The 19,144-nt window shown below is 36.9% G+C and overlaps 1 protein-coding gene across 2 annotated transcripts in view; it reads right to left on the reverse strand.

Moving 5' to 3' along the window:
- The window catches only part of LOC145986516 (ATP-dependent translocase ABCB1-like), a 139,877-nt gene that overhangs the window by 6,067 nt on the left and 114,666 nt on the right, over nt 1–19,144 (reverse strand). For both annotated transcript variants that reach the window (XM_083120622.1, XM_083120623.1), the window contains exons 22-24: nt 14,177–14,377; nt 12,719–12,925; nt 1,592–1,738 (exon numbers count right to left, since the gene is read on the reverse strand). In XM_083120622.1, the coding sequence (XP_082976748.1) occupies nt 1,592–1,738; nt 12,719–12,925; nt 14,177–14,377 (555 nt within the window). The remainder of the gene's footprint in view (nt 1–1,591; nt 1,739–12,718; nt 12,926–14,176; nt 14,378–19,144) is intronic.

Genomic DNA, 19,144 nt, shown 5'->3' on the forward strand with positions numbered 1-19,144 from the left:
GTACATGCTTATTCAATTGTAATTGTAACTGTAATTGTGAAAAGGGGAAACATTACAAAACAAGCGGTTTCTGTTACGGACTTCCTCTAACGCAATTTGCCGGGACCTGTTGCATGAAGGGGCTGCTAGGCGGCCGGCACTGTCACGGTAAACGACTGAAATAACCTCCTTGTATGTATTATATACAGCGGAATCCCAATTTTACGTTCCCGGATTTTACATTATCCCACACTGTACATTCAATCTTGATGCTCCCAATATAGCAAAATATTATGAAATTTTCCTCAATTTTACATGTTCTCCCGCATCTTAAGTTTTCTCAGCTTGGTCACCTGAAAAATGTAAATTCGAGGTTCTACTGTATATTGTTATTGAAAATCACTGGACAAACTAAAATGACAAATTTGAAGAGAGCTTCCCATCCCAAGTAACCACCACCGTTGGGCCAACATCAGTTTTTACGTGGGAAAGGTTGGCTTTATGTTGGTTAGCAAATTGATGTTGGGCCAACGGTGGTTGCCAACGTTTGCCCTACCATGTAAACGTGAGTCAAAATCAGTTTTATAAACAAATTTTTAAAGCTAAGATAACTCTCAGAAGAATGCTGAAAATTCTAGAGTGTAAAATAAGTTATATGTAACAGCACATACTAGAAATATAATATATTTTTAATGAAAGTAGAAGCTATTTTTAACTTGCAGTCACTCATGGGTCCTTTGTCAGCCGCCGTGGATGACAGATGTGTTGGGAATTGCTTATTGTTTGTCTCTTTTGCTGAAGTAGAACAAGAACATTCTTATAGGTATTATTGTGAAGGTTGTTATGCAATGTTATGTGCAGACTAAATTCCATGAAAGGTGGAAAACTAAGTAAACTCTAGAAGGTTTTTGTGCTACCACTTGAAAGTATGGTGCCTTGAAAACAATGATACCATGTGACTCGGAAGGTAGTGTGTATCTTTTTTATTTTTATAAATAACTGGAACTATTGTTTACATTTGACTTCACAATAAATTATGTATATATATCAGAAAACAAACCTATCCATTCTTTAGTTTTCAGTACATTGGGCCAACGTAGTAAAACTATACGTTGGCCCAACGTTGGAACCACGGCTAGCCAATGGTATGTTTTTGCGTTGGGCAACCGTTGACCAATCATTTTCCACGTTGAGCCAACCACTCTTGGGATGGACTGGTATAATGGATGCCAGGTGCCAGGCAGCAGGCCACAGCCCAACAGTTGAGAAATAAATAATATCTTTATTGTGACATAACACCAAGAGTTCCATGGAGACAGTAATTTATCCACACCTTCCCAAAAAAAATTGCTCAACCTTCCCCAAAAGCTTTGACAAAAGCCCAGTTTATGGCCATTTTGGTTTTACACCCCCAAATGGAAAATTTGCAAAGAAATCAATTACCATGTGCAAGTAAATCTTCACATTGTGCCATCGGAAAAATGAAAAATATATCATAATATTCTTATTTTCTTTACTTTATTATTTTTTTTTCTTTTGTGGTAGGAAGTCAAATTTATATGTTTTCTCATATTTATACAAACACATGCATCCATACATACAAAGTACATACCTTTTCATTTTCAGCATCCAAAGCAGAAGTAGCTTCATCCAGCAACAACACTCTTGGATTCCTGATCAAGGCTCTAGCTATGGCAATTCGCTGTTTCTGTCCACCAGACAACTGGGTTCCTTTCTGACCAACATTTGTTCCATATCCCTGGAAGATAAATGTTGCGCAAGTGTAGTCATATTTTAGTATTTTTTGTGGAGCTTTTTTGCCTGACTTGCCTTGCCACAGATGTAGACACAAATACAGCATGAAATAGAAATAGAAATTTATACCCTTCCTTTCGACCCTCTTTAAGGGTCATGAAATGGGAAGGACTTTGATTGGAAGAGGATATCACAAAGATATTGGTCACCTAATGTTGTTTTACTTGTGTGTGTATTGTGTTTGGGTCTATACAAGTGGCAATGTAAGTGAAGCATGACTGTCCAAGCATAAAATGTTCGTTGTTTTTTTTTCTTTACATTAAGATATTGATGATCTGTTTTGGCAAGAATATAAACAAAATTATGTGTGTGCATTTCTCTCTTTTAATACAGAATGGAAGATTTTTATTACAGATTTGAACTCTGTCCAAAACTTAAGAAATTGGTACTAGAGTACGCGTCAAATCTCCTGCATATGACTTTGAACGGCTGAACAGCACCAGCAAATCACAGACATGCAGCGTTGCCTAGTTCAGAACCTGTTTCACCTCGCTACTAAATCGTGTACCTGGCGCTCGGATATAAATATATTATTTCAAGTGTCCGTAGTTCAACAAATGGAAAGATAATGAATTTGCGAGTATGTACGAAAAACAAGCGTGATTGTAGCTTATACCGTTCCCTCTGTAGAAGCAATGTTATTATAAACGTATTTGCATTGTATCGTTTTTGCTCTCCCTTCATTCCTGTTACATTCCGAAACTTTCCGATTAGCGAAGGGAACAGGGCACGTACGTTCCCAGTGATGGTAGAAGAAGTTGATGAAGAGTATTCCGTCACTGTTCGTTTTTTTTCGTGTGTTTAGTGGGTGTGTGCAGCATGTCATTGAGTAAACCAAGTGGTAGTGGTAGCAAGAGAAGAGAGAAAATATACAGTGTTGTACGAATCCAGGTACGATAGGTGATTTTTCAGGTGTACCTTTCTTAAAAAAAAAAAATGATCGAGTGAAGAAGAGAGAAGTAAAATTGACAGTAAGAAGTGCCAGGCTCTAACATCTCAAGTGTGTGGTGAGAATCAATCTACTGTTTCTTGCATATGTTCGGGGGCAAAGCAATGTGGATCGGGGCATGCTTCAATCACCTAGAGAGCACATTAACATACCGAAAAATACCATCAAACTTAGATGACTTTGAAAAAGACGTAGTTCGTAGAACCTCTTTGAATTTTACGATCGTGGCGAATTTCCAACTGCCAAAAAGATAACGTACTCCTGTTAACGAATAACTTGACAATGTAATACAAGAACATGGGCCGCTTGTGTTAAACATGCACAACAATTACAGGTAAACGATTTTGTAAGGGAGATAGGTCGGGACGAAATTTTGGACCCTATTATAAAACATTTGAAGGACAGTGACACAGAGGGCGAAAGTAGTGTGGTCAGTGACGATGAGGACAACGACGGAAGTTGTTGGAGTGACGACGAGTCCCTGGCAGTCCCTCTGCAATAATCAGGTATATTCTTTTCTCCCATTGAGTTTATTATATGTTATATTATCAAATGTTCCGTGCTCGCCGTGACAAGGCGTTTCGCTCAACCACTCTGTCTCTTTTCCGTGTGAGATTTCGACATGGCACCGCTGCAGTGCGCTGCTATTGGCTATTGCTATATGCAGGAGATTTGACGCGCACTCTAGCAACTTCCATCATTGTTGAATGCATTAGAACATACAGAGACCAACAATATCAAATATTGCTTTTGACACATTATACTACTTGCATAACTCCAATACACAGATTGGTACAATAGTGATTTGTGGTAAAAATGTTACAATAGTTCATCCCTACTATCTATGATTATAAAATTTCTTTGCTACTTGCTATTATGTGAGATTTTGGAGTGCTGAATTAAAAAAATAACATAAACAATTGCTGATTGGCCCTTCTTTGTTCTCATGTTAAGTAACTTCAACCACCCCTGGCATCGTATCACAGTGTGCTAGCCACACCACCAAAGAAGCCAGCATGATAATGAGAAATGTTAATGGTTGCCAGAAAAAAATTGCTTCTAACAGGATAAAATTACATTGTAAATACATTTATCATTCATACTAAATCACAAAATAATGTAAATTTAGATTTTATATGATTTTGTTTTAGTTTTTCCCAGTAATTTTACAATCCTTTAAACAGCACGAAAATCATACATTCTCTGCTATGTAAATTTAATGTCTTTGATAACTTCCTGGTTACTACATGTTACAAGTTATTTCAGTCCTATTTTCCATTAACAATTTTCCAACACACTTTATTTCAGTCCTATTTTCTACAAACACTATTTCAATACATTAAATCAAAAGTTAGGCCCCACCAAAAAACATTCAAGCTATACCCCTGTCTGTGGGTAATTTGAACCCATGATATTTTGATTCTCTGGAATAGATGACAATAAGTAGGCCACATATTAAGATTATCTTAAGAGCATCGTGATTTAACATTATGACTCATTATCTCCATGACACAACAGCTCATTGATGGCTAAGGCATGTCAAGCAGCTTTTCTATTGGTTAGCGCATTGAGTCCGATCCCCACTGTTTTATGATTTTCAAGGCCAGATTAACATTATGATATTCTGTGTAAACAACTATGCCTATCCTTCTGTGGAGCCATGATGATCTAGTTGGTAGGGTGTCCAGTTGCGACGTGCGAGACCCAGATAACATTCCTGGGATAAGTGTTCCAAGGTTGGAATTTTTTCTAGCCTTGGTCCTGTATAAAATGGTTCCACCTATCCACACATACGTGGGCCAACCCTGGGTGGTAAAGGTGGTTGGAGAATGATGCTGATCACATCACATCCAAAAATGGCTGAGAACGAGAATGTAAGGGGGCCAACCTCCCCTATGTGCCTTCATAGCATGGTGCAATGTTCACAGGCAGGGTTCCCACGCAAACTCCAAATCCATTTTCCCTGAGATTTCCCTGAGTTTTCCAGAATCCTCATATTTTTTCCAGAGTATTGAATGCACAGTAAAAGACTACTATAATTTTACAATGGCCTCCTCCATTTCCCCTCATAGCCATATCATCCTCACCTTCTTTATTACTGTTGTTTTCTGATGCAAATAACAAAACTAGTTCAATAATAAAATAAAATTACACTTCTTTGCATGTAATTAAGAACAAAGATGACCAGTTTTCTAGAACTTTAAACAACTCTGAATCAATTTCAACATATCTGATATAGAACATTGTAATATTTTCACACTTTTCATAGATGTTTATAAATAGATACAATATCAATTAATCTGTAATGTGTACAATAATAGTTAAGACAAACAAATTATTGGAATTTTTAAAACATATAAAAATGAAGTGACAATTATTAGTACCGATGTAAAAAGGAATAATAAGTTACTGAGACTGAAATATAAAACAAGAAATGTACTTAATGTATGATACAGCAAATTAAGAAACTTTACTTCTCAGAAGCTTCAAGTTTCTTTAATTGTTCTACAATAGTCTTTGCTTCTTCTTGCATCTTTTGTTGTTTGACTTGTAAAGCACGGATCTCACTTGCTTTACGTTTCATTTCTTTTGTCTTCTTTGTGATCACATTTCTTTCTCATCTTCTGCAATGCTTCTTCGTATCTAATATGTGCATCTTTAACACTCTGGATCATATCTTTGCTTACTTCTACATTTGACACTCCTCCTACCACTTTCACTGCATCATAAACTTGCCGAATAGCCACAACAGACTCTTCTTTCAAGTTTTCTATTAAAACCTGCTTATTTACAGAAAACCCACTTTCCACATATCTATTGTCATGTGATAAAATCAAAACCAACTTAACAGTGGTCCATAACTCAGAGAAGTCATCCTTGCCCTTCATGACACCTATACATGAGAAAGTGAAAGCGAGTGGACGTGTTTTCGTTTGTCTCCAGCGGCCAGTCAAGTGGAACGAGATGGGAATCTCAGTGATGCAGTGGCGGCAGGCGATGGCCTTTTCAGAGCTGCTTGGCGATCAGGTCCCCAAGGCAAAGTAGGAAGTGACTTTGGGAGAAATACGTGCTATGTCGCATTAGGATTGGTGGTGTTAACGCTATTGCTTATAGGCGGAATTGAGCAGAACCCAGGCCCACGTAACAACGTTGATGTCCAGAGCGAACTTTCCGAACTGAAGCAGGTTATGCTCCAGGTAAAAAGCTCGAATGAAGCTATTATGTGCAAAGTGAAGCAACTATCTGTCACTGTGGGCAGACTGGTAGGAAGAATGGAAAAAATCGTGGCCGAAACAGACCAACTCAAGTTAGATGTAAGTGAAGTGCAGTCCTATGTTCGATCTCTGGAGGATCATATAGATGACCTTGAGAACAGGTCACGGGGGCATGTTTGTCATGGTGTTCCAGAAAAAGAACGTGAAACGTGGGATGAATCAGCAAACGCGGTGCGAGACTTAATAACAAACAGACTCCATCTCTCCTTACCGTCGGACTCCATCCAAAGAGCCCATCGTACAGGGAGTGCGCACTCAGGAAAACCCCGGCCCATCGTGTGTAAGTTTCTGCGGGATACAACCAAGGAGGAAGTTCTAAAACATAGCAACAAACTCATAGGCACCAACATTTATATCGAACAGGACTACTCCTTTGCTGTTCGTCAACAGAGGCAGCGACTGAAGAAGCATCTCTTCGAAGCCAGGCAACAAGGATGCAAAGCCCATCTCACGTACAAGTACCTCAATGTAAACGGTAAAAAGTATTCCATATGGGACCTGGAAGACAACCAGAGCGATTATGTAGGAGTTCCTGAGACACAAAATTCTTCGGCCATTTCGTTTTCCAAGAACCAGGCTCTCCCTTCTCCCCTCAATATTGGAAATCTGACAACATCGGAGGAAACGAGAGCGACAGAGTCCACACTTTCGTCTGCAAACCAGTGCAAGCAACAGGCTCCCCCCTCCACTAATCACCCACCTGTGACAAGAAAGGAAGAGGACAATGGCCATCTTCGACAAATAGGTCAAGATTCCACCCCTCCTCTAGCTCAACGGTACCCCAGGCGCCAAGGCAACAACCTACAAGAGAATTTGAAGCGAGGGACGTGGATTCGAGAAATATAAACAAGGAAGTGCGCGTGCCTGTTTGAAACAGGTAGGATGTTTTGACGTAGTGTATCAAAATGTTAGGGGGCTGCGCACTAAAATGCAGTTATTTCTTAATAATATATTGTGTAACAACTATAATGCCATGGCTATTACTGAAAAATGGCTCACCGACAAACATGCCAATGCTGAAATTTTTGACGATTGATGCAATGTGTTTAGAAGCGATAGAAGAGATTGTAACTCAGGGAAAAATTTGGGTGGGTGTGTGCTCTTGGCTGTTCAGAAGCAACACGCGGCAACGCTTATATGTAAGTATGATGAAAATCCTGATATTGATTCTGTGATCGTGAAAATTAAAATTCAGGGACTGCCATCGCTATACGTCTGTGTAGTTTATATCACACCATGCGGCAATAGAAATTCGTACGATTTATTCTATGCTTTTATTGAAAGGCATTGTGGACCCGTGCATAACATTCTCCTTATAGGTGATTTTAACATTCTATGCATAACAAACAATAACTACAATCTTATTGAGTCAACTCCCATTTGTCACGACCTGTATAATTTTGTGTGTTTCCATCAATTGCATAGTATAAACGATATTCAAAATAGCAACAACAAAACCCTAGATCTCGTACTTACAAACGTTCCCAACCTGCAACTGACACAAGAACCGGACCCCTTGGTACCCAAGAACAAACACCACCGTGTCTTATTTTAGAAGCGAAACTTGTAAAGCAAACACACTGCAAAACACTCGGAGGGCAATTTCTCTTACAACTTTAAAAAGGCTGATTTTCAGAAACTGTACCATAAATTATTTGCTGTTAACTGGGAGATCTTAAAGCTTTCCAATGATGTTAATAGAATGGCAGACATGTTTTATGATGTAATGTACGAATCTCTCGATGAATGCGTCCCTTTAAGACACGTTAAAGCGCCAAAATATCCTAGCTGGTTTACGACTAGTATAATTAAGAAAATTAAATCAAAGGCGTACCACCATAAAAAGTGGAAACAAAGTGTAGGCGACCCAACTTACCATGCTAATAAATTTAGAGGAATTAGATCACTAGTAAAAAAAGAAATATTAGCCGCATATGATAACTATGTATTAAATGTTGAAAATAATATGCAGGATGACCCTTCTCTCTTTTGGCCGTATATAAATAGTAAAAAATGCGACAAACCTAAACACCCTGTTTCTGAGGATGGTGAGCCCCTACCAAACGTAAATGCGGTTGCAGAAGAATTTGCGAAACACTTTCAGTCTGTGTACACAGGCAATGGGTCCATGTATAATATTGAAATTATGACAGAGCATTCACAAAGTAGAGTGCTAGACATACTGAATATTCAAGAAATCAGTATAAATGATATCGAAAATGCTATCAAAAAGTTAAAACCAAAGAAGTCCGCTGGACCTGATAAAATCCCACCATACATTTTCAAAGGTTGCGCTGATGTTTTAAAGGTTCCTCTGTCTATCATCTTCAATGCTGTCCTATCATCTATGCAGTTTCCTGATAGATGGAAAGTGACCAATTCAAAAGTCGGGCGAAAACAATACGATACAAACCTACCGTCCTATTTCTATTTTATCCACTCCTGCGAAAATACTAGAACAAACACTATACATGCATATTTTTAACCATGTGAAAAATTCCATATTGGAATTTCAACATGGATTCCTACCTAACAGCTCAATTGAAACAAATCTTGGAGAGAAATTGCATTATACAAGCACAGTATTAGACGCAGGGGGGCAAGTAGATGTGATATATACTGATTTCTCAAAAGCTTTCGACACAGTAGACCATGACGTTCTACTGAGTAAACTAGGTAGCTTTAATTTGTCACACTCCCTAAGAAAACTCATGGCGTCGTACCTAATGAACAGATGACAGTATGTCACCTACAAAGGCTCCTCATCCGATGAGTTTTTGGTGAGCTCGGGCATCCCTCAGGGATCCAATATAGGGCCTCTTTAATTTTTGTTGTTAATTAATGATTTGCCCGAACATCTGATTGATTCTCGCAAACTCTTGTTTGCTGACGATTTAAAGTTCTACAAAAGAATAACTAGTGCAGACGATTGTGCCTCCTTACAATGCAACATAAATAGGTTGAGTGCGTGGTGTTCGTATAACAAACTTTCCCTAAATGTTAAAAAATGCTTCTCTGTTACATACACCAAGCAAAAGACTTCTATAGATTATCAGTATAAAATAAATAATGTTAACCTTAAGGAAGCGGAAAAGGCAAGAGTTCTAGGAATACTTCTTGATTCTAAATTAACGTTCGCCTATCACCTGGACAAAGTAATAAGTGAAGCGTACAAGCTTGTTGGATCTATTATTTGCACGGACAGGGGCTTCAGAAGTACACAAACACTAAAAATATTGTATTATTCTCTAGTGCGTACAAAACTCGAATTTGGCTCTGTCATATGGAACACAGAAGTTCAAAAACATACCGCAAATTTAGAACGTGTAAAGTCAAAATTATTGCAATACATGAAATTCAAACTGGAAGGCGAATACCCCAGGTTCGAATCGTATACTAACTTAATAGAGCAATTCCATATGGACAGACTTGACCACACAAGGACAGCCCGAGACCTTATGATACTTTGGAAAATTTTTAACGGCAAACTTCGATAAAATCTGTGGCTTTCACAATTCAAAATATGCATTCCAAACATTAAAACGTGACCCAAGCATGGAACCTTCTATGTGAGCAAAGCGCGAACTAATATCATGAAAAGGTCACCTATTTGGAGAATGAGTGCGGTCTACAATGCTATGGAGAAAGATAATAAAAGTGTCGATTTGATTACAATGTCATATTCCCAATTCAAGAAAACAGTTATGAATACATTGGCTAGAAAAATAGATGGAAATATGTTATGAAACTCTACAGTAGTGTTATTCTATGTTTTGTATAAGAAATTGTACTATCACAATATGAACTCTGTAAATTGGTGTAAACCTGTTGAGTTCAATAATAATAAATAATAAAAAAAAATCTAGTGCATCTAGTTATGATTGAAAAGTTACAAAACTTTTCTTTCAATTCCTTTTCACTACTGACATTGTGCAACAATGTCTTAAACTGGCGAATTACTTTATCACCAGTTACAGCCTTCATTCTCTTTCTCCTGAGAAGTTCCTGTATCAGGTCTTCTATGCGCTGAGCACATCGCATATATGTCATGTAAAAGATCGAAATCTGTTAATTTAATTTTAAAAAGCGCAAAATTTATGAGGGTATACACTTGGTCACCAGCCCTGGAATTACATTTAAAAACAAGAAACAGACAAACAAATAGATATGAGTTCCTTGCTGAAAAAGAAATGCTACAACAGCTTGGATTATCCACAGACAGGAGCATATTATAATCCCTCAGTTTTGCTTCATTGGGAACCATTAATCAATTACAAAATTTTCCCTGAGATTTGTATTTTTTTCAAATTCCCTGAGATTTAGGTTTTCCAGGTGTGTGGGAACCTGTAACGGCGATGACGTGAACCTGTCATTTGTAGTCCCGCTTTACGTCATCCCATTACATTAAGTGAAAATTTCCCACTCGGGAAATTTCACATTTATAAAATTCCCTTAGAGGTTATTTTCCTCATTGCTATTTATACCGATAGGTGTCTCCCCAGTCACCTTTCACCTTTCCTCCTTCGCAAGCAACGGAAATATTGCCAACACAGTTCGTCACGTTTCTCTCAAGGTTCAACATCGTATTGGTATTTCATTCTCAACTGGGTCAAGCTTTTATATTGTATCGTGTGCAACTTTTTATAATCGTAAGTTGAGACATTGTGAACTTTTAGCATGTATTATAAAAGTTACGTGTTGCTAGTATGAACTTAGATTGATTATTGCAACAAGAATCATGCTGCGAAACATTAGTAAGAAAATTGTGCATTTGATCTATTTTTTGAGAACCAACTTTCATTTTTAAAAAATCTTGTGATAGACATTTTTGTTGAAAGCCCAGTTATTTTAATTTTGTGGTCCCATTTTTTTATAAATTTGCATGACCAGTATTTATTTCGAAATAATTAAGTGAGAACTATTTGATGTCAAAAATGAACTTGAGATTTGAACTTTGGCATTGAACCTTGAACAATCTTGCTCCGATACGCTCGCTGGACTTTCCGCACGACCACGTGTCTACAAGGAAGTAACTACAAAAATATTACTTAACCGCTACGCTTGAATTTGACTCTATCCTTTTGACGACCTTAATATTACGAGCAGTCAGGCTAATACGCAACTAGAACTTTCAAAAGGTATGTAAGAATACGTGTCTATGGTGAATTGAACTTAAGTAACAAACTCAAATTCATACGTGCTTATTCACCGCAAAAAAGATGTATTTGAACGATACATACTTTTACTATTCATGTGAATTCTTTTGATATTCGTGCTCCTTTATCACCGTTAAATTTGTGAACTTTAATATGCCGGTGAATCGTGGAAGTGGCTTAATATTAATAAGAAATGTGATAACTGTTGGTGCATTTTTGAACGTAACATATGAATAAGTAAACATCGTAAGTGAAACATAGAAATGTACTTGTTGCGTGTACTACGTAATAGTGTAGAAGTGCGTTACCATAGCAAGCCAATTGTGACCGATCCACGTTTAACCTTGATTGCAATTCAGTGAATAATCATTCAACTCAAAACATCATAAGCAAAGGTTTTTTGCAACGACAACAAAACGAGACGTATAATTCCCAATAGCGTATCTAGAATTTCCTGAGCATCTAATTCTCTCAAAAAACAGGCAGAAATCTAATTTTTAAATAATTACAATTTATGTATTTGATAAATTATTAAAATTCATGCATTAAATACTAAAACGCTGAAAACATTGAAATGGAGTAAATTTTATCTGCAATATTGCCGAAGGTAAAAAAGGCGTATTTTTAATTGGATTGTAATTTTGATTATAATTTATTCTGGCTAAAATACTAAAAAAAAAGGAGAATTGTCTGTACGAACATAAACTAGAATTTTATTGTGAAAGCTTATTAAAATTAGAAAAAAATATTGAATGAATGTTGATACACTAAACTAATAAATAAACGTGTATATTTGAACGTGATACTTTTTCATTGGTGTGAGGCATGATAGGCGAGGGTAAAGATATAAAGGTTTGTTGTATAACTTACTGAACTTTTGGAAGGGTAAAAAAGGGTGCGGATATATGCATGTATTTTCAAACTGTTGTTATTGTGGGAATTATTCCATATATATTGGCGAACCCCGTAACAAGTTGGAATTGTAATTGTGGTTCCTTGATTTTATAATTTGTCCACGTTAAATATCCCTCTGTGCATATTGGTCTCTTCGTTTCATGCTTCCATTTTTAGGGACATCGAGGAACGGCATTACAAACCCTGCACAGGGTAACTTACCTTATCATACCTTACATTCTTCGTAATATTGCCTGCTGACTGATGTTTTGTCGTATATCCAATTTTTGTCAGAGATGAGTTGATGACGTTACTATCTTTTGTATATGTTAATGTGTCATGTTCCGAAGCAGCACATCTTATTTGACAGGTGGCATGAATTATCAACAATAATAATTAATCAGCTCTCCTGTGAAGTTAGTGCAAATGGACGTACAACAAAATAGTATTCAGCTGGCGATATGTCAGGTTGTGCAACTTTTCAATTACTCTGTACAATGGATTGCATTCTTGATTGATTATGAACCCTTCCTAACTTTCACAAACTTAGCACAAAAATTTAAACATTTAATGCATGAACACAATATGTGGTATAGCTGGACTTGATAAAACTTTAATTAAAGAAAGAACAAGTAATCCATAATACATACAGCTGGAAGGGACGAAATAAAATTGTGAATGTTTGCCACTTTCGCTGCTTCTATAATATCATCCATCTGCACATCTCGAGTGTTATCGCCATAAGCAATGTTCTCCGCAATGGTTCTGTTGAACAAAACTGGCTCCTGCGACACAAGAGCCAGCTGTGATCTTAGGAATGGCACACTCAAAGTTTTCAAATCACAGGAGTCAAATGTCTATAAAGAGGAAAAAATGAAATACTGTTAATACATATTTCTAAACCTACTTTGGGCTCACCCTCGAGCAGTGACTTTGCAACTTCACAATAGATATGTAACAAATTTCTATTAACCTTTTGGAGCCCAAGGCCATTTTCACACGTAACCCCCTTGATGCCCGAGCTGATTTTGATCAAAATGCAGAGTTTCAATTAAATGAGTGTAGATTGGAGGCTAATTGCCCTAGAGAGATGAGTGATATAACGTTGTACACAGAATGAACCAGAGATTCAGACTATATAAAATTTATGCAAATTCAGCATATATGTGGCACTGGAGTGGAAGAACACTCAAAATTCCAAAATGTCGTGAAAAAATGGGGATTCCACCCCCCCCCAACAAAAAAAGTACATGACAATGTCGACATGCACATATAAATTATCACTGGCATGTAAGGAACACAAAAATATTTGCATTATTATCGTATGACCAATGTAACCCAAGTTGTGCCCCTGAAACAAAAGGCCTGCGTTCCACTGTCTCAAGCTTTGGTTTTCAGCGAAATGCAGGGTTACATTGAAATGACTATAGCTCAGAGGCTAATTGCCCTAGAGAGATGAGATATACCGTTGTACGCGGAATGAATCACAGATTCAGACAATATAAAATTTATGCACATTCGGTGTATATATGGAGGTGGGAAGGGTGAAATAAAAGTTATTTGCACTATTAACAAATAGAATATCTGGATTGATATGCAGTCTGGAGTTTCAGAGACATTGTCAAATGAACCTATGCACTCAATGTGGGTTCAGATATTAGTACATGATCAATCTCTTTGTCTCTCTCTCTCTCTTAAAAAACAGACAACTGACAAATTTTATTGTCATTCTAATGATCAGTACCTCAAAATTAGTAAAGACTTGCTATTTTCATTTCAGAAGCATTTTGTGTGGTGTTCAGTACACAGTACATTCAAAATGGCCTTAGAAAGCAATTATTTTTCATCCATTCTAGTTAGTAAGAAGTTAAAATATTTTACTTTCTTTTATGGTATGCACATAATATTATTCTGCTGTGACAATAAAAACGTGCTTACGCCACATGCCGGCAGACATTTTAGTGTACCACAGCACAAAACAAATGAACAGCACCATAAAAACACATTACCAATCTGTCCGTCTTACAATTATTTTTATGCAGAACATATTTACAGTACAGCAATTTCATTATTCACTGCATTTGGTGACTAATGTTAAAATAACTTACTACTGTGCCCTCAGTTGGATCATAAAATCGCTGGATCAGTTGAATGCATGTTGATTTTCCACTTCCACTGGAACCGACTAAAGCAACAGACTGCCCTCTTTCCTCAATGGAGAAATTTATGTCATCTAAAACTTTTGATTCGGGTCTACCGGGATATATAAAACCCACATTATTGAAGCCCACGCAGCCCTCAGTTCTAACCTGCAATGAAAGAATGTGCTACTTTATATCAATACCAAAAAATATGGTCTAAACGCACAAAGATTACTTGCTGGTATTGAAAAGTTACAAATACAAGATGGTACTTTTATTTGAAGCCTGAAAATTTCTCTCTGCTCATCTACAGTATTAAATAATGAAAGGAAACTAAGATTACATTGATCTTTTGATTCTCAAATTAATAAATTTTGCAGAATGTTCTTCATTATCTAATCCCTCAAGTGGGTGTCATAGCCACCTGTGATCAACAGTGAGTTCTAATGATATATCTTGTCAGTCTATTTTCTGGCCTGTTTTCATGGATTTAATGCTTCATCCACACTATGATAGCTGAGGTTTTGACCATCAAATGGATAGCCACAACCAGATAATGTAGGGGTCCACTATGTTCTCTCTCTGTACTCCTGAAATTTTATGTAATCTCAGAAATTCAACACATAGTGTCACTTATTTTTTAAGGAATAGATTTACGAAACAGAAATCTGGTTCCCAGTATAGTATCATGTGACGACGTCTGCGACAATAAACAGAGGTGTATCATCTCAGCCAGAGGAGCTGAGGCTACTTGACATATGGGTCTCCTGTCACGTACACAAACTGCATTGTTGTTGTTTGAGGTAGGGCATCATAGATGGCAGCATGCAAAAAGAACGAAGCTTATATTTGATGATGCATAAAGCAGTTTAGAAAGTGGGCTAGAGATGGCAGCACTCAAGAAAATGGCTACCACTGTAAAAAAGAAATAGAGAAAGCGCTGATGTGGTGAAATAATGATTGTAGATATTAATAATAATTATAATGAAAGAAATAAATGAACTTAGCACAATAACATGATATAAATAAGGTGGAAAGTTAATTATATAAAATATATATAATTATATAAAAGTAAAAAAGTCAAATTGTAATTACGATTCTGAGTCTATTACGGATCCCACGAACTGAGAGTTTCGTGCGGTTTTTGGGTTGTTTTCCCAGGCGTAGCGCCATTTCAAGGCAGGCACCCAAGCACTTTTGGTAGGCGCATCCTCCAAGTTAAGGTTAGCGCCGGCCAGACGGCGATCTTTAACTAACCCCTTTTCTCTTTGTCTATCTGGGAGATAGATTTTCTTAATATTTGCATCAATTTGTATAAGTTGATGCCAAAGAAATGAGGAATGAGAGGAGGCAGGAAAACGAGAGAATCTATTTTGGCAAGACGAAAAAGGGAAAGAGGAGAAATCATACAACCTCCAATCATCAAATATGATCCACTGGGTCTATTGCACGACGTTTCCAAACAAGAACGTGCATATAAGCTGCAGAAGCTAGATATACATACTGTTCCAGGAAGTATATACAAAAATACAAAGAGAAGCGTATCTAATGATCCACGTACAAGTAAAAATCAATCCAGCCAGGATCTAACAGGCTCATTAGCAACACCAATGAACAATCCAAAAGAGGTAAATAAAGAATAACGAAAGGATGATGTTATATAGATGAAGAAACTTAAGTAGCATCAGGACTTTGTAAATAAGGATGTAAATATACAGTATTTCATTATAAGAAGAAGAAGCTTTAGAAATTAGAAGAAGAAGAAGCCTTAGTAATTATAAGAAGAAGAAGCCTTAGTAATTATAAGAAGAAGATTGGCTGCAATTAATAAGAAATAAAATAGAAGAAAAAATATTGTATGAAAAGATTTCCAAAGTTATCTAGTATTTGTACATGTTATTCAAGAATATATTATAAATTGTACTCTCCGTAGTGGGTTAAATCTATTGTCTCTTGCCATATATTCGTAGTGTTAGTCACCTTGATCTGTACCCAGAGGTATCTCATTGTTTCTACCCTGTGCTAAGCTGGCAGATGCTCACGTGAGAGGGCGTGGCATTGATTAATGGCACCCAACGTGGGGCTCGATACAGACCAGAGGTTGAAATAATGCGAAGAATAAGAATTTGGAAAGATAAGTAAAGCAAAAATGGAAGAAGGAAAATATATATGTTGTGGCAAAGAAGGAAATAAGGAAGAAATAATACAGTGTAAGGTATGTGAAGAAATGAAACACTGGTTATGTGAAGGAATCCGGAAAGAAAAATATGAGAAGATATGTGAAAGGGAAGAAGGACAAAACACAATGGAGATGTTGATGAAATTGATGGTGGAAATAAAAGGAAGTCAAGATCACAACAGCAGAAGGTTGGAAGAGAAAATAGAAGAAAACAGCAAAGAAGTTAAAGAAAGGTTGGAATAGATAATAAAAGAGATGGCAGAAGTATGTGAAGAAAACAGGAAAGCATTTGAGAGAAGGATAGAAGAAATGATAAGGATGACAGATGAAAGACATGAAGAAACTAATAGGAAGATCGAAAAGGAAGCTTCAAGAGTGAGTGAAGAATGCCAGCAGAGGAGTATAAGTTTAGAAAACAAAATTTTGGCAAATAAGAAGCAGATAGATATTAACATCTTCAAAATAGCTGAAGTAGAAAACAGAGTAGAAGAAATGAAGATGGTGACAGAAGAAACAATAATAAAATAAACTTTGAAATTCAGAAAATTAATAATTAGAGAGCGACAAGAAGTTAGGAAAGAATTAGAGGAGAGTAATAAGAAGAAACAAACCCTCGAAAGTAAGATCGACAAAGTAAAGAAAGAGGATAAAGTACAATGGAGAGGAATAATCCCTAAAATAGAGGATATGAGAATACAAGATAAGCCAATAGGTTTCAATCGAGAAGGAAATGATGGAAAAGAAGAGTATGAAAAGAGGAGAATAAAAAAGGAAAGTAGTAGCAACGAATCGACTACAGAGGAGGAAATAAAGCATAAAAGAAATCATCAGAGGAAGAAAAGGAAAGGTAGTGAAGAAGGGAGTGACAATGGAAGATATAAGACAAGAATACATAAGCCTAATGAATTACAACACTTGCCCAAGTTTAATGGAATTATATGTGACAAGTGTCCACGAAAATTCTTGAAGGAACTAACAACTAACGTGAAGCTAATGAGGATACCAGGAAATATGATATTAGATCTTATCGAAGGATGTTTTGAAAAGTCTGCACAAGTTCGGAACATTCGAAGAGTTTAGTAAAAGATTTTTGGAATATTATTGTAGTGAGGAAATTAAGGAAAGGCAACTGGAGACATTGAAAAGAAAATATATAGATTGGTCCAAGGTTGAGAGTTTGGAAGCACACACATGGGAAACATTAAGGAGCTTCCAAAATTTGAATGAAAAATGGAACGAGGAAGAGTTGGTTAGACAAGTGATACAAACGCTACCAATATGGACACAAAGAGTGGTGGCTGTAGTAAAGATAAGGAAGGTGGAAGACTTGATAGACTATCTCAGAACAGATGACATGCTGAAAAAGACTCAAAGGTCATGGGATAAGGAAAAGGAAGGTAGATATTATCCTAGAGGCATCATCCTGATGAGGAACAATGTCCAGAGCAGAAATTCCGGAAACAAGAATTCGGGATTAGGAACACAGAAGTCAGAAATGCATATAGAGGCAGAGGAAAAGTATTCTTAGAAGATAACGGAAACGGCAGAAGGCGAAATTATGTTCAAGAAGAGCAAAGAAATTATGATAGAAGGAATATAGGACCGTGGAGAGGACACCGCGGATATAAAGGAAGAAATGATTATTGGCAAAATGTGAATCGAAGGAACTCAGAAAGAAGGATGGAGATAGAAGAAAGGCAACCTAGAGGAAACAATTACAACAAGAGGAACGAGAGGGGAAATACTGAGATAAATGAAGAGCGAAGAGAACCAGTGGAATTAGTCAGAAGCCAGGTTCAGAATGAAGTAGGAAATGCTGGGTAGCAGCAGATAAATGAGGAGTCGAGGAACGTGGAATCGGTCGAGAGGCTAAACTTGTAGAGCTCTCGCAGCAACTCCCAGGTGTGAGAGCAAAAGTAAAATGATGAATATATGAAGGGAGAACATACGATAAATGAAGAAGGAATTCTGAAGTTACTTCTAATTGGAGAGCAGAGTTTTGAAAACTTAAAACCTGGAAGATCATTGTATGTAGAAGCAGAAATAATAGAAACTAAGGTTAAATGCTTGATCGATTGTGGGAATGTTGTCGAAGTAATGAGCTATAAATGTTGGCAAAGAATTAAAGAGAAATACCCACAAGCAAAATTAGACGCTTCTGAAAAGGACAAATTCAGATTAGTTATGGCTGCGGGAAATAGAGAATACAAAATTCGGGGCACGGTACGCATCATGATGAGCATCAGAGGAGCGAATTTCGAAGTAAAATTTCTGGTGATAAAGGGTTTAAGGTGTGATATAATCCTAGGAGTACCTTTCTTAGAAAATTACAATGGGCACATACACATAAAAGAAAAACGGCTAAATCTAGAATCGATGGAGAATATGAAAGTAGATATCCCTATCGAGGAAGTGATAAAAGATTCCAAGAGCGAACTAGGCATTAGGAAGCAAAGTCTTGTATATCAGAAACATGATGCAGTGTATAAGAAGGAAGACTACGATGATATAATTGAAAATGAAAATGTAAAAGGTGAATATGAAAAAGAGGTCGAAACAGAGGACCATAAATACAAGGCATCGAGAGAAGAAATACAAGCCAAAGTGGAGGAGTGTCATTGGATCTCGAAAAATGAAAAATGAAAATGAAAATTTAAGATATATTTTGTTGAGACATAGGGAAATATTTAGCCAACGCCCAGGAGTGATGGATGTATACACCTATAGGATTGAGGTAGACCCAGCGAATCCATTAG

This window comes from Lepisma saccharinum, chromosome 4 (genome assembly GCF_977018435.1).
Source record: "Lepisma saccharinum chromosome 4, izLepSacc3.1, whole genome shotgun sequence".
Classification (NCBI taxonomy): domain Eukaryota; kingdom Metazoa; phylum Arthropoda; class Insecta; order Zygentoma; family Lepismatidae; genus Lepisma; species Lepisma saccharinum.